Source organism: Humulus lupulus, chromosome 7, assembly GCF_963169125.1.
Source record: "Humulus lupulus chromosome 7, drHumLupu1.1, whole genome shotgun sequence".
In the NCBI taxonomy this organism is placed as follows: Eukaryota; Viridiplantae; Streptophyta; class Magnoliopsida; order Rosales; family Cannabaceae; genus Humulus; species Humulus lupulus.
In genome coordinates this window covers 4409835-4434588 of record NC_084799.1, presented here as the reverse complement: position 1 = coordinate 4434588, position 24754 = coordinate 4409835, and the positions used below count along the sequence as shown (strand labels likewise).

General features: G+C 37.9%; 1 protein-coding gene across 1 annotated transcript; it reads right to left on the bottom strand.

The window, feature by feature from the left end:
- Nucleotides 1-1842: 1842 nt before the first annotated feature.
- On the bottom strand, nt 1843-2181 carry LOC133789734 (extensin-3-like). The gene has a single exon (XM_062227495.1). The coding sequence runs from the start codon at nt 2179-2181 to the stop codon at nt 1843-1845; it is 339 nt and encodes a 112-aa protein (XP_062083479.1).
- Nucleotides 2182-24754: the final 22573 nt, after the last annotated feature.

The window sequence follows — 24754 nt, the reverse complement described above, 5'->3', positions numbered from 1 at the left end:
GGGGAAAAGTTCTACACTTTTCTCTGCGGTTTTAGACCCAAAACCGCGGAGAAAAGTGAGTCATTCAAACATTTCACTGCGTATTTTTTTAAACCGCAATAAAATAGGGCGCGGACATTAAATATAATTTTTTTTACTCTTTCAAACCTTTTCACTGCGCTTTTTATTTATTGTTTAAAAAAAACCGCAGAGAAAGCCTATATTTGTAGTAGTGTCAACTATATGATATGACTAGAATAGATAATAACGGTATGTTTACTTATCCTATCAACTGTCAATATCGGTCCAGTTCGATGTAACAAATACATCTGATCTTATCTACTTTCCTAATGTTCTGGAAAGAACATAACACTACAATGTGTAAGTAGATCATATCGTAGATTGGCAAGTCAGTGTAAATCATGTGCATTGACTAATCATAGGACTAACTTATTTTGAACATATAATCATATTTATATTCCACTGTGATTACGTCACTATAAATACAATTAGCTATATGCTCGGGATTTAATAGAAGTTTATATTAAACAAATAATCATGAAAATAAAACATGTGAGCAAAGTGATTGACCAAGTCAAAAAATGATTTTCTTTTATTGATAATAAATGAGATTACAAAGAAATTGAGTTTTAATTAGGGCATAAAACCCTAACACATCAAGGCTCTCCGCCTGCGCAAAAATGAGCAGATTGGGTCCAATGTGGAAGAACGGGGCTGGAGAAGATGGTGGAAGGTGGCGGTGGTGGCTGTTGAGAACACTGGGATTGAAAGAGATGAAATTGGAGAAATGATAGAAAAATTAGGGTTTTGAATTAACCATTTCAGTAATTTTTTTAACTTCCATTTTTTCTTATATTACAAAAATAGAGTTTAAAATAGGTTTTAGTTTTTTTAAATTTTATATAAAAATTTTATTAATTTTTAATTAAGTGATATTTTTTAAATTATTTTTATTTTAAAATCTATTTAAGATTATTTAATCAATTCAATAGTTAAAATACATTACAGCATTTTGGTTATATTGAAAAATATTTTGATCAAAATCGGTTTCAGGGTCCAAATCATACCGTTTTGCAAAACATATAATCTGAATTGTCATTTAACAAAATATAAGAGTCAATCGAGTATTCAGGCAAAATACAAGGGCCAAACTGGTATTTTCCTTATGAATTATACAAGGGTGTGCCTGAGATAGGTAAGGCCCAAGACAAATAAAGAAAAAAAATGATATTTTTCTAAAATTTGAGAGTATTTTATAGTGGGGCCCAAGGTGTGGTTCTAACCCGCCTATACTGACTATTAGTAAAGAAGAGAGGTCATGTCGCCTGATTCTGGTTTTTTCTTTTTTTTCTTTTTTTTTTTCGTGAGAAATGTTTATTTCATGTAACACGCTCTTGAAGGTACCCATTTGACCCTTGATTTAATCATTTAGCTAGTTTTGGTTTTTTAAGAGTTATCAAATTCATTATTCATTTTTGGAGTATGTGGACTTGTTTAGTATAGAGGTCATCGCGTACGTAATCAAGTGACAACATATTTAATTATTATCAGTGTCCTCCGTATATATTTTGTGATCAGTAGTACAAAGAAACTACAACGACAGAGACAAGGGCTTATAATAATAAGACCAAATTATCATTGGTTTCATTCCATAAAAAGAAATAATACAATCAGCCATGCTTTTCTCAAAGGAACTCACACTATTAGATAATGGATACGCAATTACAAACGTTGAAAATTTCTTCAAACTCGAACTATAAGAAAGCATAGTTATATTAAAGTTCTAAGTTTGAAATTACAACCATAGTGAACTCAGTAATATTTAGGAGGTGGAGGTGAACTTTAGACGTATAGCTTGTGAGATAGCTTGCGAGACGGCGGCGGCGGTGATCTATAATAATACCTGTTAACTGGGAGTGGGTGGACTGGTGGAGGAGGAGACTTGTAAACATATGGAGGAGGTGGTGATGGGGATGGCGGAGGAGGGGACTTGTAGACATAAGCAGGTGGTGGCGAAGAAGTTGGTGGAGGTAGGAATTTGTACTGGTGCGGTGGGTGGATAACGTTCTTTGGTGGCGGAGGAGGAGAGTGTGCAACCCTCGCTGGTGGTGGAGGAGAAGCATAAACATAAGGCTTGTTGTAATCGGCGACAACACTTGTGGCTATGAAGCAAATTGCCATAGCAAAAACTAGTCGAGGCCAATGCCTCGGCTGTCCTTGGTCTCTCATTTCCAGCAACTCTTAGCTTCTTTAGATCTACAACTTATTGGTGTGTAGTCACTTGCATGGTAAAGATGATAGAAGCTCATTTATATTGTAACTCTCCACAATCATGGTTGACTGTTGACTAGGAAATATATGTTGAATAAACAAAACAGACTCGTTCACGGCATATTTTAATTGCCATGGTTCTCTATTTTCTTTAAATAATAATTATTGCCAAGTTGGTTGGAAGAAGTGGGCTGAATAAGTCAAAGCGTGTTTTAAGTGATAAATCACTACTGCTCATGACTTTTGTTTTTCTTTTCCAAAAAACAAAATTAAAAAAATAAAATGGAAAGAACAAGGGAAACTTCTAAACTACCATTGTTGCATAGCAGACAATGGTTTTGTCTGGTATTTTTGCCAACCCCATATGGAGAGTTAGAAGAGATCCTTTTGGTTCTCTAGTTTGCGAAAGCCGAAAGCGAAGTCGCCTGAGGAAGAAGTCCATGACGATGAGTTGTCTGTTGCAGAGAGTGTTGTGCCGACTGTGATGTGGTTGCCATTGTTGTTGGTTTGAGCAAAAGCTGCGTTTGGTAGAACAAGAAAAAGAAGAAGGAGATGGAGCTCATAAAAAAAGAGCTAAATTTTTGCTGTAAAATTTTCTGAGATATTATTTTACTGGAAACTTAAGGGGTGCGATTAGAAAAATATATTTTTGAAAAGTGAGATTTTGAAATGAAAATCTGAATTTAGTGACTAAAACATGTTTCTGAAAATGTGATTGGTTCAATGTAAGTAAATTATTTTTTAGTTTTAAAAAACTGAATCTGTCATTGGTATTAAATTTGAAAATATAACAGAAATTGAATACGTGATTAGTTCAGCTGAATCTGAATATTATTTTAATTTTATATATTTTATGTATATAAGTTGTATAATATTAAATTTTGATTAATCAATATATTTAATTAAGTAAAATTTAATTATATTGATAAATTAAAATTTAATAACAGTGGATTGATTAAATTAATAATAATATTGTATTTTTATTAATTTTGATTTTTTTTCTAAATTAAAGTTACATTTTTTTAATTAACTAAATGCCCAAATTTTCATACTGAACTATAACTAATCAAATATTTTACAGCTTCTACAACCAAAAATGAACATAATTACAAATCAGGGAAACCCCGGAACGAAAAATAGATAATCATCATTAAAAATATATATTGAAATTATAATGAAGACATAACCTTCATCAAATCAGTGGTCAAATAAATAATAATAGTATAATCGAGTAGCCATTTACTCATCTATTCACCCAAAAAAAAACATAAATAGTTACCGGGGCGGAAAGAGGCGTTGGAGAAGTGGCGAGCGAAGAAGCAGTGGTTGGATTTGAACGGCGTTAATAAGAGGTGTTGTGAGAAGGAAAGGAGGATATATGCTTTCAGGGTTTTGGATACATTAGAAAACATGATTTGGTTGTTCTCAATTTTACAACACAAAATCCAAATATTAATTTGAATTTGGTTTCCAAAAACAAGTTACCAATCATGTATTGTTGTGGGGTCTACAAATTTTAAGTTTTCAAAATAATAAAAATGTATTCAAATACCTACCAGGACCTAAGTGTACTATTGCATAAGAGATGAGTTTTTTTTTTTTTTTCTAGGAAAGACTTTGGAGTCAATGGAATGGAATTTGTCTTTATATCATTGAAGTAGTCAACTGATATTATTTGAAGGCCTAATTTTTATGGGAAGAACATCATATTCATATTCATGAATTTTTCTCAGTCGTTTTCTAATTTTAGTGGATAGAAAAAATGGGAGAATAAAATCAAGGCCACATTATGTTACAATGGTCTATTACTAGTCACAACGTTATTTAATTTAAGAATGGTACTATTTGTCAACTTAAAGGGTAAAAGAACGGATGTTATAATTGATTAGCAATATTTTATAATAATTTTTAAATTTAAATATGTAGGATTTAATATTGAATTTTATTAATAACTTATGTCATTTACTTATTATGGGGTTGGGTACCATTTGTGCCTTTTAGTAATTCTCTTAATTTAAAAAGAGAAAAATAAAATAGTTGTATTCAAAAATATGCATGGCCAAGTGGAAGCATGGTGCCTGGAATTTTTTATTTATTTATTTTGTTTTATGTAAAAATTATTTTGTGAATTAATTTTTTTTTATTATTAAGAGTATGAATAATAATTAAAATAATATTATGTGAATATTATTTTAATTAAAGAAGTGTGAGTTAATCGCTTTAGACCATTGATTGAGATTTAAGTGTAAAATATATATAAAGTTGAGCAATATCTATATTACTAGCTACATTTGAGTTGAATATTTATAGAATGGCCCTAGAATAAATTTATAATATTACTTTGGGTCACAAGAGAATTTTGGATAAATTTTTATAGAATTTTAGTATATGATTTTATGTGTTTTGATCTGCATAAAATTATAAAATTATTTTAGACTATAATTTTGTGATTTATTTACTAATAAGTATAAATAATTCAAGTAGAATTTTACGAGGTGTAAATTATGATTTTATGTTGAAAAGATTTACATAAAATTATAGATATAGGCTTAAACTAAATTTGCATTATTTATTGCTTAGACCATAATTTATTTTAGTCATTTTAAAACCTATGATTTAATGCATTATTTTTTATAAAATGCATATAACATTTCAGCACATATATTGTGCTTCTCTCACATGGGTGTCTCGGCCAACCACACAAATCAAGTTTTGGTGAGAAGTTTTTGAAAGAATCAAGAGAAGTTATTAGAGGTTAGATGAGAGGGAATTAGAGTGTTTTCTTCCATTTACTTCGGACCATATCGTAGTTTTAGGGAGAGGCCGAGAGAGAAGAAGAAAGAGAACACGTTGTGTTCTTGTGGTGTACGATCACTTTGGGTCCAAGAAGAAGAAGGCAAAGTGAGTTATTTCTTTAGTTTTTCTTTGAGTGACAGATCTTAGACATGTCCTTAGAACCTCTGTATCCATTGTAGAAGAAAGCAAAGGAAAGGAGAGTATTCTTGAAGGTTTCGGTACAAAAACAGTCCGAAGGAAAAATGCAAGTACGAACCTATTTTGTGGTGATTTTTTTCTTAGATTCTGAGTACGAAATCCATGTGGAATGGTTTGGTTACGTTCATAGCATTGTAGACTAAAGTGGGGAGAAGAAGGAACCACAAGAAACCAGCCATAGTAAGAGTTACAAATCCGTGAACTTCCTTCGTAGTTTACGGTACCGATTATTTTTCATTTATGTTATTAGGTTGGCTATGAATTTGTGGGCTGTTTTGTATGGATTTAATTGGTGTTTTGGGACCACAAACATACATTAAGGGGTTGGGGATAGTTTAATATATGTAGTCTTAAGATTTGAGATGGTTTGGTGGTGGTTAAAGATTGAGAATGATGGCTGGCCGTGCGTGGGAAATACCACTTTGGGTGGTCACGCGTGGAGGCCGGTGGTAGTGATGGTGGTGCTAGTGGTGGCCGAAGTGATGAGCATGGTGGTCTAGGGAGTGAGGTCGTGACTGCCATGGTGAGAAATCTTGGTTCGGGTGGCCATGGTTGAATATGTGATGAGGTTGAAGAGAATGGGGTCACGTGCATGCATGTGTGTGCATGACCCAGCTGGTTACAAATGGTTACAAATTTGTAACCAAAGGGACCAAAATGGTAGTTGGTCCCAAAGCTTTGGAATTTTGTCGCGAGGCTCGGAATTAGGGACCCTAAATTCTAAGACCTGATTTTTGAGGGACGAGGTTAGAAAATTTATTTAAGCAATATCAAAGTTTAATAATTTATGAGCAAGACTCATAAATTATTACATAAGCTTCACGAAAATTCTAGGCTCGGGGTTTAGTTCCAAAGTTTATATTTGATGACTTAGAACCTATGAAATATTTTCAAAAACTTAGAAAATATTTTAGGGAGTACAACATTACAACTTTTAAGTCTTAAGATCAAGAAGTAGGTTCGGGGCTCGAGAATTGGACTTGAGCATCAGAAAATAGAATTTTAAGAAATAATTTGAGTTTTGACTTGAAATTTCGGACATGGTGCAGGATAGAATTATTATTGAAAATAATAATTTTCTAAGTTGAATTCGAGATTTTGAGAGGGGTATTATGGTCAATTTACCCCAAGGGCTCGAGTTTGGGCCAGGGTCGGGAATTTCAGTTCTTGTTTTTAAATTCCCTTATATACATTTAAAATCTTAGTAAGCATAAACTAAGTTATAATTGTCCCAATATGATTATAGGGTCTAAACACGATCGGAAATACTCACAAGGACATAATTCACGAAAGCTAAGGACAAGAGGTAAGGAAGTATACACCAAGAGTAACTTAGCTTGTTGTGATCTTAGTGCATTGTTTGCATGTTGTATGCTGCCAGTTAAATTCTAGTTGCTATATATATGTGTGTGTGTGTGTGTGTGTGTGTGTGTGTGTGTGATTATATGGTTGGATGTGTATAATAGTACCTATCTATCGGGTTTGAATGTGCTTAGTGCAGTAAAGTTATCATGAATGCAAATGTGTAATATTTGTGACTGTTTACCGATATTTTCAGAAACTATAATAATAAAAGATAAGAGAGATTAAGAGAAAGGGTTTAGAGGTTATAAGCAAGATTTTTACGTGGTTGGGGCGTTAACGAGCCTTAGTCCACGAGACAGTTGTATTAGAACTTAGGGAGTCTACAACAATGGATTTTCTCTTAGTTTTAGCAGAGTAACAGTATGCACGCTCCCTAGGAGTCCCTTCTCCAGTGCTCTGTTACATGTATTTATAGGTTCACAGGAGCACTGGGCGTGGGCCGGGCTGACCCGGGCCCAATAAAGGGATAAATATTGTTGGCTTCTTTATCGGAAGCCCAATACAAAAGAATTAAAACATCAAAGAAAAATGCTAACTAGAGCCCATTGGGCCAGCCCAAACCATAACTATCATCCGACAAATTTGAGCTTTTGGTATGGGCATCTCGAATTACAAGACAGATTCAGGGGACAAGATCGATCAGAGCAGTGGTGACACAGGTCTGAACCAGCGGCGTACAATCCCGAGGTGACCTTTTCCGTAGGTAAAACGTGGGGAAAACTCCCACGCTTCATAGGGCGGAGTCAGGGTCATGGATGCTTTATCCTGCCAACCTTGGGGACTCGACCTAAGTCCATTTACCTCTGTCCCTCTCCGTTTACCATAAGCCCAGATAATCCACCAGGAGCCCGGATCGATTACCAGGCTTTGGGACCGTTCGTACCAATCCCGACTGTTATCCCTAACCAGTTGAATCGTCTCCCGGAAGATCGTCCCGGACAATACTTCCCGAACGCCTTCCGGGCCTCGCCCAGAATTGGGATGTCGATATCCATCCTACTCCTTGCCAAACAGGCATGGACCAGGCCCAATCTCAATTGGGCATTTAGTGGGCCTGGAACGCTGTCCCGGGCCCACGGAAGGAAACGAGAATAACATTTACCCCCCAAGCCTTCATCTGGGCCTGCCCGGTGGAAGCTTGCCTTAGTCTCGGATACTCTCGGCTATCTTCCCGATTCCTTCTTAGAATAGTTGGTCCGTGGCAAGGGGGCTTCGCGTGTCAGGTGGCTGAGGAGCCCGGACCATTTACCAAGGTCCAAGTTCGTTTACCGAAGTCTCGGTTCGTGATGAGGGGTACACGTGTCACCCAGCAACTGCTGCATCGATGGCACTTGACCCTAAAAGGTCATCAACCACCTCAAGGGCCACTAGGCCTAGGCTATTGCATCAGCTCAGACTTCTAAGTGTCCCATCCGCGTGGGGGCTTTTAATTAATGCTTCTGCGCTGAGGTGGATGGTAGGATGGGGAAACTTTGAAGAGCCTCCTACTCTGGGACGTTGGATCAAAATGGAGCGGATCCAGCACTTGAGTGGATTCATTAATGCCTCTGCACAATCTTGGACCGTCCGATGGGGGATCGATCCTATCCGCTGGATCAGAGATCAGGATTTGGGTCCTTATAAATACCCCTCAGGCATTCATTTGAAACCTTTACACTCTCGAGCCATTCTAAGAACTTGGAGGATTTGTTTATGTCCGAGCTTGCCGACGAACTCTTCCACCGTCTGCTCACTCTGCGCCGTCGCCTTTTCCCAATAGTTTCGGCATCTGCACCTTTGCCTGAGCACACGTCTTCAGCCTGTCCTGTCGATGAGTTGCTGAGCCGTCTTCGTCAGTTCAAGACTAAGATTCTGCGTTCCTTATCACCGGACAACCACCATTTTTCACGACCAGCAATTCACAATAAGTTCTTCTGCCATTTGCCTTTATAGATATACAAACGTAGGTTTCCTGTCATTTTTCTTATCTGCTTAGGCTGCTAGAACTTGTTTGTGCTTAGAATTAGTGCTAGGGAGACTGCTTGGTTCGAGCCACTCTGGGCCTTTCCGGGTCTGGATGCTTCCCGAACAAGTGGTGATGAACCGATTTAGGAGTAGCCTACTTTTCGTATCCGATCAGGGTCTTGTGGTTCCCTGGCGAACCCGGGCCTGATCCGGAGGGGACTCCAAGCAGTTCGTAGGAGACCCCCGTACCTTAACCGACTTTGTTGGGTTTCGGTACTGACTGCTTGGTTTGTTTTTGCTTTGCTCCCAGATCATAAGCCATGACATCAGGCGTCACCCTTCACTCGAAGGAGGAAGTCAACAAGGCCCCTGCCCTTCTTCCCAGGTCCCGGACCCTTAAAGGCAACAGATGGGAGATGGATGCAGTACCGAACCTGTTCCGGAACTACCGGTTGTTGTACGCCCTAGAGAAACGCCTGGGCATAGAGTCAACTCCCGGACTCTTCCACAATCGCCTGGCCAGGAAAGAGGAGCGAGCGCACACCTCCATGAACGGGTTCGGGGCCTGGAGCGTAGGCCACATCTGTGCGGGAGCTACACTCCCGCTTCATGATTACTTCATGTGATTCCTAACGTTCGTGGGGAGCGCACCCTTCCAGCTTCTGCCCCAAGCCTACCGATTGCACGCGGGATGGCGCGTCTTTTGCGCTTCGAAGGAGATCGCGGAGCCGACCCCCGCAGAAATCTTGTACTTCTACAAGATGGAGCCGCAGGTCAACGCCAAGGACAAGACCTTGGACGGCTTCTATAGGCTCAAGCCGCAAGGCAACTACCCTGTGTTGATCCCAAAAGAGAGTGTTTTAATATTTAAACTCGCAAGTGCACGAATCGTTTCGGAATATAATGTTCATGTAAGTACGAGGTCGAACCCATGGGAGTTGAATAACATCAAAAGAAACTATTTCAAACAAAGCAAGAATATTCTAACCTAGTTCCAAATATTTGATGAGATTTTGTTTTAGAAAAATAAAAGACAAGTAATAAAAAGATTTAAGATTAGATAAAAAAATGATTTTCAAATGAGATAAGTAAAATAAGATTATTAAGATATTAGAATCCACAAAATGCAAGTTCAATAGTATTTATAAGTATATTGATTCCCACGTTTAGATATAGTTGAAATAAATCACACTATACTTCTTTTCAAAATACATTTTCTATTCAAGCACAAGTTACTTTAAAAAATGTAGGATTTTTCTTCACTTATATAAGATATAATTTCTAAGCATTAGTTGTGTTACAACCTAATGAAACTACAAAAAATCAAAGAGATTATGTTTATGAAAAATATGATACTTATGCTCTAAGAATTAGATGTGAACAATTTAATGAAAAACATTTAATCAAAGAATATCATATTTTTGCATAATGAAGAACTAAGTGTAATATGCTTTAACAATCAACACTAGATGAAAATGCATATCTTTGATAGAAAAATCCATAAACAATGTTGGACAAATGGGAAATCAACATACAACAAAAAATATTATCTAGTTACATTTTGCTTCATGTAGAGTCCAAGAACTTTACTTAGCTAATTGTTTAGTAGTATTATAGTATGTTTAGTATTATCTTTGTAACTGTGGATTTTTTGTTCAGACCGGGAATTATTTGAACACTCATAGTAGTACTTGTAGATTTTCTAAGTTTAACCTATTGTTTAAGAATATTAATTTTAACCTAAGGTTTGATTAATATGACTGATATCGATGGTGAATGGAGTTAAGGGGCCGAGCGTTATTCGATTCGAGGATGTAGTCTCATTTTATCTTTTATGGTTTTATATGTATTTTCCGCATTTCTTATGTAATTCTTTTCATTTAAATCATGTTTTGTTTTTTAAAGACAATGGGATCCCATATCCTTCTTAGTATTTATTTGTAAGTAACTCTTATTTTACAAGTTACTCAATAAAATTATGGTATTTTCGTAAAAATGTAAGTTTATGTATAGTTTCGTTAATGGTCCAAAAAGTCTAGATTAGTGGGTCATTACAGTTGGTATCAGAGAAACAGTTCCTTCGCATGAAGTTCTCCTCGATACACACGCTCAAAGCTCCGAATCTGACCGCCAAGTAAGTATTTAAGTTACAAGTTACTTTGCCTATGTGTATAGTTAACAACTTTAGTGTTTATGTTTCAGTTAAGAATGAACGGAGCTTTAACCTACCAAGATATCCGAGCCATTAAGGCCTTAAAAAGAATAAGGGAGCCAAGAAACACCGTAGGAGCCCTAGAAATGATCACTCGAAGGCTGCTTTTGTTTCACCAAGAGATAGGTGGCCTTCAAGAGGCTAAGCAAATAATGCTAAGATCAACAGAACAATATGTACTAGTGATTAGGCTATTTAAAGATTTCCATCCTGTAATAGCAGCTTTAGAAGAAATATGGGAAGAGATGCATGAGGAGGATGAATTACCATTAGCGATGAGATACTATTTCCTCTTAGTTAGGTTCACCGCAAAATTTGAGTTTCAATTCACAAATGAGCAAAAACATAGGATTCTCACCAACCTCCCTAGAGGACGTTTCGATGCACATGACAATGATGATTATGAATAAATAAATGATGATATGCTAGATGATGGATCGAATGTAGAAGATCCCGATTTTTAGATTAGTAGTTTTTATTTGTTTTATCTACTTTTTATGTTATGATTGTAATAAGTGAAAAATCTTTTCCAAATGAATAACATGCTATTTGAATATCATGTGTGAGTTTGATTTTATTTTTGCAATCATAATAAATACTAAATAAAATGAATAATGACTAAGTTCGGTGAGGGTGGATACAAATCAATGAACCTGGTTTCCTTATTGAGAGTTAGGGGGCCATAGTAGTGGGAACGATTTTACTGATCCCAGCCCTCCCTCAATATGGTGAACTTTGGAACAAAGATAAGTTTCGAGCCTGAGAATTAAGTCATATAGGATGATTAGAAACACACTTAGAAAATAAAGATGACTTGTTTTTCTAAGTATAGAAACCCACTCTAAATAATAAATAATGACCTATATAATTTTTTTTTGTTTTTTTTTTTCATAAGAAGTCATAATATATAGGTCCGAGATATGTTTGTTTTAGAATAAGTTTTGCCTTAGAGCCTATTAGGAAAAGTTCTAACATGTTTCTTTCAACTGTTAGAACTCTGCTACAATGTCTCTCCGAAGATCTGCACGCACCAACGGAAATGCCTCCAACGATGTTCCAGCAACCAATGCGGTCCCTACAGTTCGCCGAAGGGGAGTGCGTGCTACTGCTCGCCGCAACGCGCCGGCACAGCCAGCTGACAACACTGCAGAGATTGCCAGACTGCGACAGCAAGTCGAGGAACTTCTGTAGCAACAACGCCAACAGGCTCAATCTCAGCCTCAGCCTCCGCCACAGCCGCAACAGCAGCCACAGCAAATGGCCCCAGCACCCCAGCAAGTTGGTCCGTATGGGGGATGGCCTATGATGAATTACGCGTCGTACCCAGTACAACACATGGAGCCAGTGTACGAGAGGTTCCGCAAGCAGCACGCTCCGAACTTCGAAGGGACTACGGACCCCTTTGAAGCAGAAGAATGGCTAAGGAATGTGGAGCCAATCCTAGCCCACATGAATCTCAGTAATGCGGATCGCATATCCTGCGTCTCGTCCCTGCTCAAGAAGGATGCCAGGATATGGTGGGACTTGGTCCAGCAATCCCATGATGCTGCCACCATGACATGGACCCGATTTGTGGAGCTATTCCACAAAAAGTACTACAATTCAGCGGTACTTGCTACGAGAGTTGAGGAGTTCACCAACCTGAAGCAAGGGAATTTAACAGTGGCAGAATATGCTCGTCAGTTCGACCGCTTAGCAAAGTTCGCAGCAGAATTAGTTCCAACCGATTATCTGAGGGTGAACAAATTCGTGAGAGGACTCCGACCAAAGATCGAGATGGGGGTTAAACTAGCGAACCCGGGAAACACTTCATATGCCGACGTTCTTGAAACGGCAATCGAAGTAGATAGGTTGCAGGCCAACGTAAGCAAAGAAGAAGCCAGTAAGCTTGAACCCAGACATCAGAGCCAACCTCAGGCCAGTCGGAACAACAATCAGTCTAGCAATAGCGGCAACAATCAGTCCAACAACAACGGTAACGGACAGAAGAGAAGGCATCCTGACAACAAGCAATCTGACAACAATAAAAGGGCACGACCAAATAATGGGGGAAATAAGTCGGGCTACGTGGAATACCCGCCATGTGCCAAATGTCAGAAGAAGCACCCCGAAGAATGTCACGCCAACACCAAGGAGTGTTTCAATTGTGGTCAAGAGGGGCATCGCAAGAAAGAATGTCCTCAGCAAAAGCCAGAAGGAAAGAAGGACGAAAAGATGGTTCCTGCTCGGGTTTTTGCTTTAACCCAAGGAGATGCGGATGCTAGTAACAAGGTGGTCACAGGTCAGGTTTCCATCCTCAATAATTTATGTCATGTATTATTTGATTCGGGTGCCACTCATTCATATATTTCGTTAGTAATGATAGATAAACTAGATAAACCTAGTGAAAGATTTAGAACTAGGTTTGTAACCGAGTTGCCTTCGGGCAAAGTAGTTCTATCATCACAAATTGTACGAGGCGTACCAATCAAGATTGAGGACAAGGAACTAGAAGGAGGCCTAATAGAACTGGTAATCAAAGACTTCGACGTCATACTAGGCATGGATTGGCTAGCACGGCATGGCGCAACGATCAACTGCAGACGCAAGAAGGTGATGTTCGAGACTCCTGACGGCCAGAAACTGTGCTTCATGGGACACGCTTTAGGACTACGCACCCCGTTAGTGTCATCTCTCAAAGCTCAGAGAATGATGGAAAAAGGATGCCAAGCGTTCTTAGCCAGCATCACGAATGTGGAGAAGGAGACATCACTTAAAGTTGGAGATGTTCGGGTTATACAAGAATTTCCAGAAGTTTTTCCCGATGACTTGCCAGGATTGCCGCCAAATCGAGAAATAGACTTCACGATAGAATTAGTACCAGGCACCGAGCCTATCTCTAAGGCACCATACCGAATGGCACCTATGGAACTCAAGGAGTTAAAGACGCAGCTACAAGAACTCCTAGACTTGGGTTTCATTAGGCCAAGCCATTCACCATGGGGAGCTCCGGTACTATTCGTGAAAAAGAAGGACAGAAGTATGCGAATGTGCATAGACTACCGTGAGCTGAACAAAGTAACGATTAAGAACAAGTACCCGCTACCTCGGATTGACGATTTGTTCGATCAACTCCGAGGCGCGACTGTATTTTCTAAGATCGATTTACGGTCCGGGTATCATCAGCTCAAGGTAAAGGGAGAAGATATTCCTAAAACAGCCTTTAGGACTCGTTATGGACATTACGAGTTCTTGGTTATGTCTTTTGGTCTTACTAACGCACCAGCCGCGTTTATGGACTTAATGAATAGGGTCTTCAAAGACTACTTGGATAAATTCGTCGTTGTGTTCATCGACGACATTTTAATTTACTCCAAGGACGAAGTAGAGCACGAGGAACACTTAAGGTTGATTTTGACGCGATTGAAGGAGCATAAACTCTACGCCAAGTTCAAGAAATGCGAATTTTGGCTTTCGCAAGTGGCGTTCCTCGGGCACATCATATCAAAAGACGGAGTTGCAGTAGATCCATCGAAGGTAGAGGCGGTGAAGGATTGGCCTAGGCCAAAGAACGCGTCAGAAGTAAGAAGCTTCTTAGGGCTAGCAGGTTATTATAGAAAGTTTGTAGATGGCTTTTCTAAGATAGCCACTCCACTTACCAACCTGACCCGGAAGCAACAAAAGTTTAACTGGAATGATAAGTGTGAGGAAAGCTTCCAGTTGCTTAAGGATAAGCTTTGCTCAACACCAGTACTTAGTGTCCCAACACCCAACGACAAGTTCGTTGTATACTGTGATGCATTAAAGCTAGGATTGGGATGCATACTGATGCAAAACGACAAGGCGATAGCCTATGCCTCACGTCAGTTGAAGGAGTATGAGCAACGCTATACAACTCACGATATGGAGTTGGCAGCGGTAGTCTTTGCGTTAAAAATTTGGCGCCATTATCTTTTCGGAGAACGGTGCGAGATTTATACGGACCACAAGAGTTTAAAATACTTATTTACGCAGAAGGAGCTCAACATGAGGCAGCGCAGGTGGTTAGAGTTAGTCAAGGATTACGACTGCGAAATCCTATACCACCCAGGGAAAGCGAATGTAGTTGCCGATGCACTTAGCTGGAAAAGTTATGGGAACTTAGCAGCCTTATCCGGAATAGAAAAGCCACTACAGCAGGAGCTTATCAGTGCTGGAATAGAAATGGTTGTAGGCAAGCTGGCTAACTTGTCTATCCAATCAAATTTGTTAGAAGATATACGAATTGGTCAGGGACATGACGACACACTAGCAGCACACATGGATGCAGTCAGAGAAAGCAAGACTACAGATTTCTCAATATCTAGTCAAGGTTTATTGAGATATAAGGATCGGGTATGCATGCCAGACAATCAAAGTATTAAGAAGGCGATCCTAAAAGAAGCGCACAATACCCCGTACTCAGTTCATCCAGGGTCTACCAAGATGACTCATGACATCAAGGCAGTCTATTGGTGGCCAGGGATGAAGAAGGAGATAGCAGAATATGTATCTAAGTGTCTCGTATGCCAGCAAGTGAAAGCGGACCATCAGCGGCCTGCAGGATTATTGCAACCGCTTAGCATACCGAAATGGAAGTGGGACGATATAGCCATGGACTTCGTGACGGGTCTGCCAAAGACGATTAAGCAGCATGATTCCGCTTGGATAGTAATAGATAGACTAACCAAGTCGGCTCATTTCCTGCCTGTTAAGACTACATATACGGCAGACCAATATGCAGACATCTACATCCAAGAGATTGTACGATTGCATGGAATCCCCAAGACGATAGTGTCAGATAGAGGATCAGTGTGATAACTCTACAAATTAGAGTTATTTTACCATATTTTATATGTTAATTGTTGCTTAGTTCTTGAGTTTTTAATTAACTTATTAAGTTTTTAAGTAATTTTAAATTTATTAATCTTATTTTGATTTTATATAATTTTGTGTGTTTTTATAGTTATTTTGTTGTAAAATGTTGTAGTTAATTATTTGAATTAATATTGTTTAGTTTGAGGTATAAAAAAATATATTGTATTATTGAACTTAAATGTAAAATATAAATTAAGTTATAATTAATATTTTCAAAGAATTAAATTGATATATTTTATAGTTGAAAATATTGTATTATGATTTATTTTATATTTATTTTGTAGGGAATTTATGCTCTTGAAAAGTAAAGAAAAATGAAAGAAAAGTGGCATTTTCAAGAATTTAAGCTGAAAGAAATAAAGATATTATGACATTTTTTAAAAGCTCAAAGCCCACCAAAAGCAGGCCTAAGTCCAAAGGCCCAAATCATCAACATTTGTTTTTTTTTTTTTCTCCCAGCCACAAGATCACATCACGTGTGATACTTCCTTCAGCATTTCTCCTCCCAGCAATCAACATAACATGCTTCTCTCCAGCCATGCACCACTCCACGCCAAGCAGCACCCAACGGCCCAAGTCCCCAGCCATCTGCCTCCTGCGCCAGCACCCAGCACCCAGCCGTACCAAAATCCCCTTGAGCCCATCAATTTGCTCATTTGTCCCCTATGACAAAATGCCAACTTTTTACCATTTTGTCTACACATTTTTACCACAACATCATCATTACACCCTATAATTTACCTCTATATACCATATTTATTTTATTTTATTAATCTAATCAATTTAATTAATTTAAATTGATTATTTTAATAATCTCATTTTGGCTATAAATATGGAGTTTCAAGACCATTTTAGGGTGCTTAATTTTTGGTTACCATCTTTTTCTCCCATTTTCTCTCTACCATTCTCTCTTCCATTTGGGTTTTTCAAGAGCATTTTGCAAGTATGTATGTCATTTATTTTGTAATTTCTACTCTAGTTATGTGCTTCTAATCTTTTTCATAAGATTATTAAGATCATGATGAAGCAACTTGTAACTATGTAATATTTATGTTGTATGTTGATTTCCCTTGTAATGCAACAAAGTCTATGGATTTTTCTTCTTCATATATTTCTTTCATCTTAAATATCTTGTATTTTAGATTGTTAGAACATATTTACACTTTGTTCTTCATTAGTGCATAAACATAATATTCTTTGTGTAAGATGTGTCATTAAATTATACACATCCATGCTTAGGACAAAAATATTATGTTTTGCCTTATAAATGATGTTCATTGATTTATTTGTTATTTCATTAGATTGATTTACACTAAATGCTTTGAAATTATAATTTTGAAAAGTGAAGAAAAATCCTATCTTTTTATAAGAAATTTGTGCTTAAAATTCTAAATCTTTTTTTTGGAAAATGATAGTTTAAATTATTTTAACTATCATTAAAACTTGGGAATCAATATACTAATAAATATTATTAAACTTACATTTTGTGGATTCTAGTATCTTAATAATCTTTTCTTTTAATACTTATTTTCAACTCATTATTACTTTATTTTTATTCTCTTTAATAGCTTTATTTTTCAATCTTTTATTTTATGTTCATAATATTAAAACTCATCAATCTTTGGAACTAGGTTAGAATTTATTACTTTTGATTTAAAATAGTTTTCTTTTTTTATTTTTAGACAACTCATTTGGGTTCGACCTCGTGCTTACACGAAAACTATTCTATAAATACGATTCGTGCGCTTGCGAGTATAAATATTTAAACATACCCGTTTTGGGTCCATCACAGTGTTTACGTCAAGATTTTGGAGAAGCTTACAGCAAACCATGGGTACTAAGTTAAGTCTTAGTACAGCTTTCCATCCTCAAACAGATGGGCAGTCCGAGCGTACGATTCAGACCTTAGAGGATATGCTACGAGCGTGTATACTTGATTTCGGAGGATCGTGGAACAAGTACTTACCGCTGATCAAATTCTCATACAACAACAGTTACCAGTCGAAGATCGGGATGGCACCTTATGAGTTGCTATATGGAAGAAGGTGCCGATCACCGTTGCACTGGGACGAGGTAGGAGAAAGGCAGCTTCTAGGGCCTGAAGCTGTTAGACAAGCTCAAGAAGCAGTAGCGCTTATTAGACAGCGTATGCTTGGTGCTCAAAGCCGACAGAAAAGCTATGCGGATACCAAGCGACGCGATGTGGAGTTCCAAGTTGGAGATCAAGTCTTCCTGAAGATATCTCCTATGAAAGGTGTCAAGCGGTTCGGGAAGAAAGGCAAACTTAGTCCCCGATTTATAGGTCCTTTTGAGATATTGGACAAAGTGGGACCAGTAGCTTATAGACTAGCCCTACCGCCAGCACTAGCCGATATTCACAACGTCTTCCACATCTCGATGTTACGCAAGTACGTGTCAGACCCATCTCACATCCTCAAGTACGATACCATAGCACTCCAGAAAGACTTAAGTTATGAGGAACGACCGATTAGCATCCTAGATAGAGGGATGAAGCAGTTACGGTCCAAGAGCTTTCCTATAGTCAAAGTCTTATGGAGTAATAGTTCTGAACGCGAGGCAACGTGGGAGTTAGAGGAGGACATGCAGAACTGGTATCCGGAGTTATTTGGTAAGTAAATTTCGAGGAAGAAATTCTTTTTAGTAGGGGAGAATTGTAGAGTCCAAGAACTTTACTTAGCTAATTGTTTAGTAGTATTATAGTATGTTTAGTATTATCTTTGTAACTGTGGATTTTTGGTTCGGACCGGGAATTATTTGGACACTCATAGTAGTACTTGTAGATTTTCTAAGTTTAACCTATAGTTTAAGAATATTAATTTTAACCTAAGGTTTGGTTAATATGACTGATATCGATGGTGAATGGAGTCAAGGGGCCGAGCGTTATTCGATTCGAAGATGTAGTCTCATTTTATCTTTTATGGTTTTATATGTATTTTCCGCATTTCTTATGTAATTCTTTTCATTTAAATCATGTTTTGTTTTTTAAAGACAATGGGATCCCATATCCTTCTTAGTATTTATTTGTAAGTAACTCTTATTTTACAAGTTACTCAATAAAATTATGGTATTTTCGTAAAAATGTAAGTTTATGTATAGTTTCGTTAATGGTCCAAAAAGTCTAGATTAGTGGGTCATTACACTTCATCATCTTAATAACCTTTGAAAAAGATTAGAAGCTCGTAACTAGATTGAAATAAAAATTACAAAATAACATACTTGACATGCTCTTCAAAAGATGAAAATGGTAGAGAGAAAATAGTGAAAAGAAGAGAGAAAAATATGAAGTGTAGAAGAGGTTGAAAAGATGAAGAAGAGCTCCCCAAATGGTCTTACAATACTCTATTTATAGGCAAAATATGGAGATTAAATTAATCAAATTAAAATAAATAAATTGATTAATTTAATTGTGTTGGGAAGTGGTAGGATAAATAGAGTAAGTGTAAGAGTATTGGAAAGATGAAATGTTTGGTTGGGTAAAAGGTTAGTGAAAAGCTAGGGTAAAAAATAAATTAGGAATGTTTATTTAGATAAAAAAAATAGGGAAGAGTGAATTGATATTTGAGTGAAAAATATTGGGAATAAAAACATGATTTTTGGTCTTATTTTTGTGGCTGTGGCATGGTGGGTTCGGCTGAGATGGTGTTGGGCCTGGCTGGTGGCAGGTGGCCCAGAAGCTGGTGGCATATGGCATATGGGGCGTTGGAGTCATGATGGGGTGATGGGCCGAAAGCAAACAGGCCCAAGTGAGGAGAAGCTACTGAATTGGTGGAGCAAGTGGCACTACACTTAAGGGGCAGCTATGTGGAGTCATGCGCTTGGGAAGAGCTTGGACATTGATGGCCACGGCTGGAGGCAGCAAGGGGAGACTGAAAATGGGTCTGGGCTAAGGCATTGGCCCATTTGAAAAATGCCAAATTTTTTGTTATTTTCTTTCAAAACTACCACCTTTCTTTTGGTTTCCTTGCTTTTTCAAGAGCCACAAATGAAATAATTTTCCTAGAAAATAAATTATAAACTAAATTAAAATTAGATATTTTCATTAATAAAATATATCATATAACTCCCATGAAAACATTAATTAAAATTTAATTTACATAACATTTACTTTCAATAAAATCATATTTTTAGCATTCAAACTAACAATACTAATTTTAACTAATTCAATTACAACATAACACAATAAAATATCTATAAAAACATCTAAAAATCTAGAAAATTACAATAAGACTAATAAATGCAAAATTACTTAAAAACTTAATAAATCAATTAAGAACTCAAGAACTAAGCAACAATTAGCACATAAAAAGTGGTAAAATAACTCTATTTTGTAGAGTTATCACCCCACTCCTACTAGCGCCTGGAAGCACCCCCCAGACGTCTGACACTACTGGTTCATGACGTCTGGGTTCCTCGTAGATGAGAACCCCACGCTGATGCTGGACTTCCAGCGAGTGGGTAAGTGTATTCCCGATTCTCTACATTTCCTATCTTCCCTTTTTTTTTATTCTCACTGTATTATCTCGAGTGACAGGACCTTTTGCCCAGACTCCTCTCACCCAGTTCATTTTGGACCGAAAGAAACTCTACTCCGAGCTCAGCGCGGAGGATCTGGACGTAGGGGGTTACATCAACACCGATGTAATAACCCACTACTCTAGACTATTTGGACCATTAACGAAACTATACATAAAATCCTTAAAAGAACTTACATTTGCGAAAATACCATAATTTTATTAAGTAACTTATAAAAATAAGAGTTACTTACAGAGTAAATACCAAAACGGATATGGGATCCCATTGTCTTTAAAAACAAAAGATGATTTAAAATAAAAGACATTACATAATTGGTGCGGAAAATACACATAAAAACCATAAAATCATAAAATGAGACTACATCCTCGAATCGAATAACGCTCGGACCCTTGACTCCATTCATCACCGATACACATCCTCCAAGCATCACGAATCTTACCGCCTCTAAGCTTATTTTCCTGCACATAAACAGAAAGGAGTGAGCCTAATGCCCAGCAAGGAAAAATCTAACACATAGTCATACACATCAATTTCATAATAACGTAAAGACATGTCATAACACATAATACACTTATTATAATGGCCATTATTACTTGGGGTCCCATAGACTAAACAAGCTTATGCCCATGAGATTAGTGGGGTCCTACCAGCTAAATAGGCTTATGCCCACAATCTTTTTGGGGTCTTGTTAGTCAAATAGGGCATATGCCCAAGCCTACAACATACGCATCAATAACATATTCATAACACATAAGACAACATAAACATAAACATATAGATTCTAGCCTATTTTCCTTACCAAAGTTACCGAGATATAATGGACTAAGTTGGGACTTTTTGGAACACTCCTAAAACCATAAGAAAGAGTGAGTCTAAAGAAAGGAGATGAAATGAAAGAGAGGGAAAGACTAAACCATAAAAACATACTTACCGACTTATATGCTTAAGAACTTGGATTCCCTAACCAAAATAAGAATGAGGTTAGGGGACTGAGTAGAAGGTTTTGAGAAAGGAAATAACATGAAATAAATGAAATAGAGTTTCGGGTTTACCTCAAATATTTGCAAGATCAATCTAATCTCCACCGAAATACTATAGAACTCACTTCCCAAAGTGTTTGATAAGCTTATGATGTTTAAGCTTATAGTTTTTCCCCAAACCAAGTGTTTACACTCTCACACTCACTTAACACTAGCAGCTTCTGAACTTAGAGCAAATGGTGAATAATGGCTGGGTACTAGGTCCGATTTATAGAGTTTGGGAATGAAAGTATCTTGATTTTACTTGAATAAAAATAATGGCTTTTTAGGTGAAAATCATTTGAATAATCGTTCAGCAGAGGCTGAAGACTCGTTCAGAAGATGCTGGACTTATGGAGGAGTTTGAATGGCTGAAAGGAAAAGAATTCAAAAGTATTTGAAAACATGTTGGAGGAGGCGATATATCGCCTGGACCATTGTTCCCGAGGCGACCGTGCATCAATTCGTGTTTTCCGTATCTACGTGCTGCGATATATCGCCCCCTATAGTTACGATATATCGGCACATGCTGAATATTTAAACACGAATTTACACATTTTTAGCTAAGTTTGAATGGAGTAAACAGCCTTGACTAAGCCTTTAACGTACTCAAAACTGCTGACTGACCCTATAACATTCAAACTTTACCCTTATTTAATTTAATCCTCAAAAATACTTAATCCTTAATTACCATTCATAACATGTGCTTAAAATCCTATTGGTTGATGTCTAAACCTTATAATATAATAAATACTATCCTTAATATCAGTCATATAATCAAACCTTAGGTTATACTTAATATTCTTAAACTATAGGGTAAACTTAGAAAATTTATAAGTACTACTATGAGTGTCCAAATAATTCCCGGTCTGAACCAAAAATCCAAAGTAACAAAGATAACACTAAACATACTATAATACTATTAAACAATTAGCTAAGTAAAGTTCTTGGACTCTACAACCGAAAACCTCCGACTGATTGGACTACTCGTGGCCCACCAGATGATCAACGCCCCAAGCCTCCGGGGAATACAGTGCGAGAAGGATCCCACTATAAGTGAGCAGCTGGCCCTGGAGCACATCAGGGACGTAGAGGCTGCGGCACTCGCGGACGTGGCCAAGTGGAAGAGGGACTTGGCCCAGTCGAAGGAGGCGGCCACTTCCAAGGAGCTGGAAGCCCTCTTCAAGGAGGCACTGCCGAACACGGGGACCCCTGGGGCTAGCGTATCAGGGCGAGGTGACTCACCTATGCTTTTGACTTATGCTCCCCAAGTTGGGGACTTAGCTTATGTAGCACCCACATTATTTTGATATAATATAGCCAATAATCGCATGATTTCATTTCATTACATATCATACAATATGTATAATTTGAGCATGTGCATATCCTTATAAGTGTTTCCATGTATAAGTATAAAAGTTTTGTATGTGATGTATATATGTATGTTCAATATTATTAACCTTGTGGCGCTTGAGTTGTCTTTTATGGGTGTTTGATGTGCTCAAGATATAAGAAAGGATGAAAAATATGTACAAGGCATGAAATCAAGTGAGAAAAGTGAGATATAGAAGGAAAAAGATGTTAAGTGGTGAAAAATAGTACAATGTCGATTACAAGTATTTCGGGGTAAAATTGTGTGACGCCCCACATCACTATGGCTGCTTTCTGGAATAAGGACTAGCCCTACAAACCAAGACAAGTCTTTCCAGCGTGCTTTGTCCTCACTCACACACTTCTTGGGAAAACTTCCCAGGAGGTCACCTATCCCTAGATTACTCCAGGCCAAGCACGCTTAACCATGGAGTTCTCAAGTGATGGGCTACCGAAAAGAAGATGCACCTTCCTGATATAGGTAGTACCCATTAATCCATTTAAGCCCTCTTCAACTGTGTAGTCCCATACCTACACAGTCTTAGAATCATTACACTTGACCTTCCCCAGGCGGTGTGGGATTGCACAGCTTACCCGGTCTTTCCCCTTACGGATCACGGGATTCTGACTGTCACAAGTTAAGCCCTAGTTTGTCTCAGCGGTTGGATTCTGGATAGGTTGGCTAGGTTGATTTTGGGTCAGCCTCTTCTTTTGGTACTGGCAGTTGTGTACAGTGAATTGTGTACTTCCATGCAGTGGACATGAGTTAAAGGAATTTATAAATTGAAATATGAGAATCTGAAGGTTAGGTTAAGTATTCCGGTAAGGAATAGCCAGTTCAGATTGTGACATAAGTAATGAGGTTCTATTGAGCAGAATGTACCTTGGGTTAAGGTAAGGCTATTGAAATAGTGGGGTCAAGGAAATGACCTAAGAAATTTATATCCAGTGAGTGGAACTCCGGTTCCGAGTTGTTGAGTAAATTTCGAGGACGAAATTTCTGTAAGGAGGGGATAGTTGTAATGCCCCAAATTCCCTAATAAGGTTTAGGACCTTGATTAGGAGGCCGGGAGGGCCATAATTGATTTACTATGATATTCAATGATCATATGCGTGTTAATGTGAATTATATTATTATATGATGTTAGATGCATGCATATGGGTGTATTTATAATTATAAGGGCATTTTGGTAATTTGGCCTATTGAGGGCATATTTGTAAATTGGGTGCATATTGTAATACGTGAATGAGATTTCATTATTATGGAGATATATTCGAGCTATGCGGCATGAGACGATCTTAGATAATGGATTAGCGGTTTAGTCATAATGGGGTCAATTTTGGGGTAATAGAAATGTTTATTTGGTGATAGATTGGGAATATTTGAGATCAGAGTGAAATTCTGGAAGTTTTGACTATAGTGTCCCCGGGGGTGTTTTCGGGACCCCGAGCACTAGGTTTTATTTGAGGTTACTTAAGCTTGAAGTAGCTTGACAGATAAGAACGTACGTTAGAAACTTCTCGTTCTCTCTCAAAACAGTCCGTTTTACCGTTTGAGCCTTTTTTAGGAAATCTTGAGTTCCAGGAGTCGGAATCAAGCAAGGGTCGAGGCATAGCGATCCTAGGAAAGATTAGAAGCTTCTTAACCGAAGGATTTGACGAGAAACAACCCAATCAAAGGTAATCTAAGTTTGAAGTTTTAAGTTTTTTTAAAGTTTCTAAGCTTAGAATTGGACTTTGTTAATTGTTGAGTTTTTGGTCGGTTTGAGCTTTGGGTTTTGAGGTTTTTGGAGTATTGGGAAGCTTTGGAACTTTGATTTGATGATTGGGGAATGTTTGGGTATGTTTTTGAAGGATTTGGAGTGCTTGAAACACGTTTGGGAATGGCCCAGGGTTGGGGGCCGCAGCCCTGTTCTTGTGCGCTGCGGCCCTAGTTCGATGAAGCAGGTGTCAGGAATTTGTGCTTGCTGGGCGCCACGGCCCTTGATGGAGGGCGTCGCGGCCCTTGCCTCAGAGAACCTTGGGGGCCGCGGCCCAAGGTGCTAGGGCCGCAGCCCTTGCCCTGTTTTCACCCTGTTTGCTCGTTTTGAACCCGGGAACTTAGCTATGGGCCTCGGGAGTGTCCCTACTACTTGGATTAGTTTGGATT

Bases quoted from the DNA above. Each gene is read 5' to 3' on its own strand.
- LOC133789734 (XM_062227495.1), bottom strand. From the start codon at position 2,181: ATGGCAATTTGCTTCATAGCCACAAGTGTTGTCGCCGATTACAACAAG.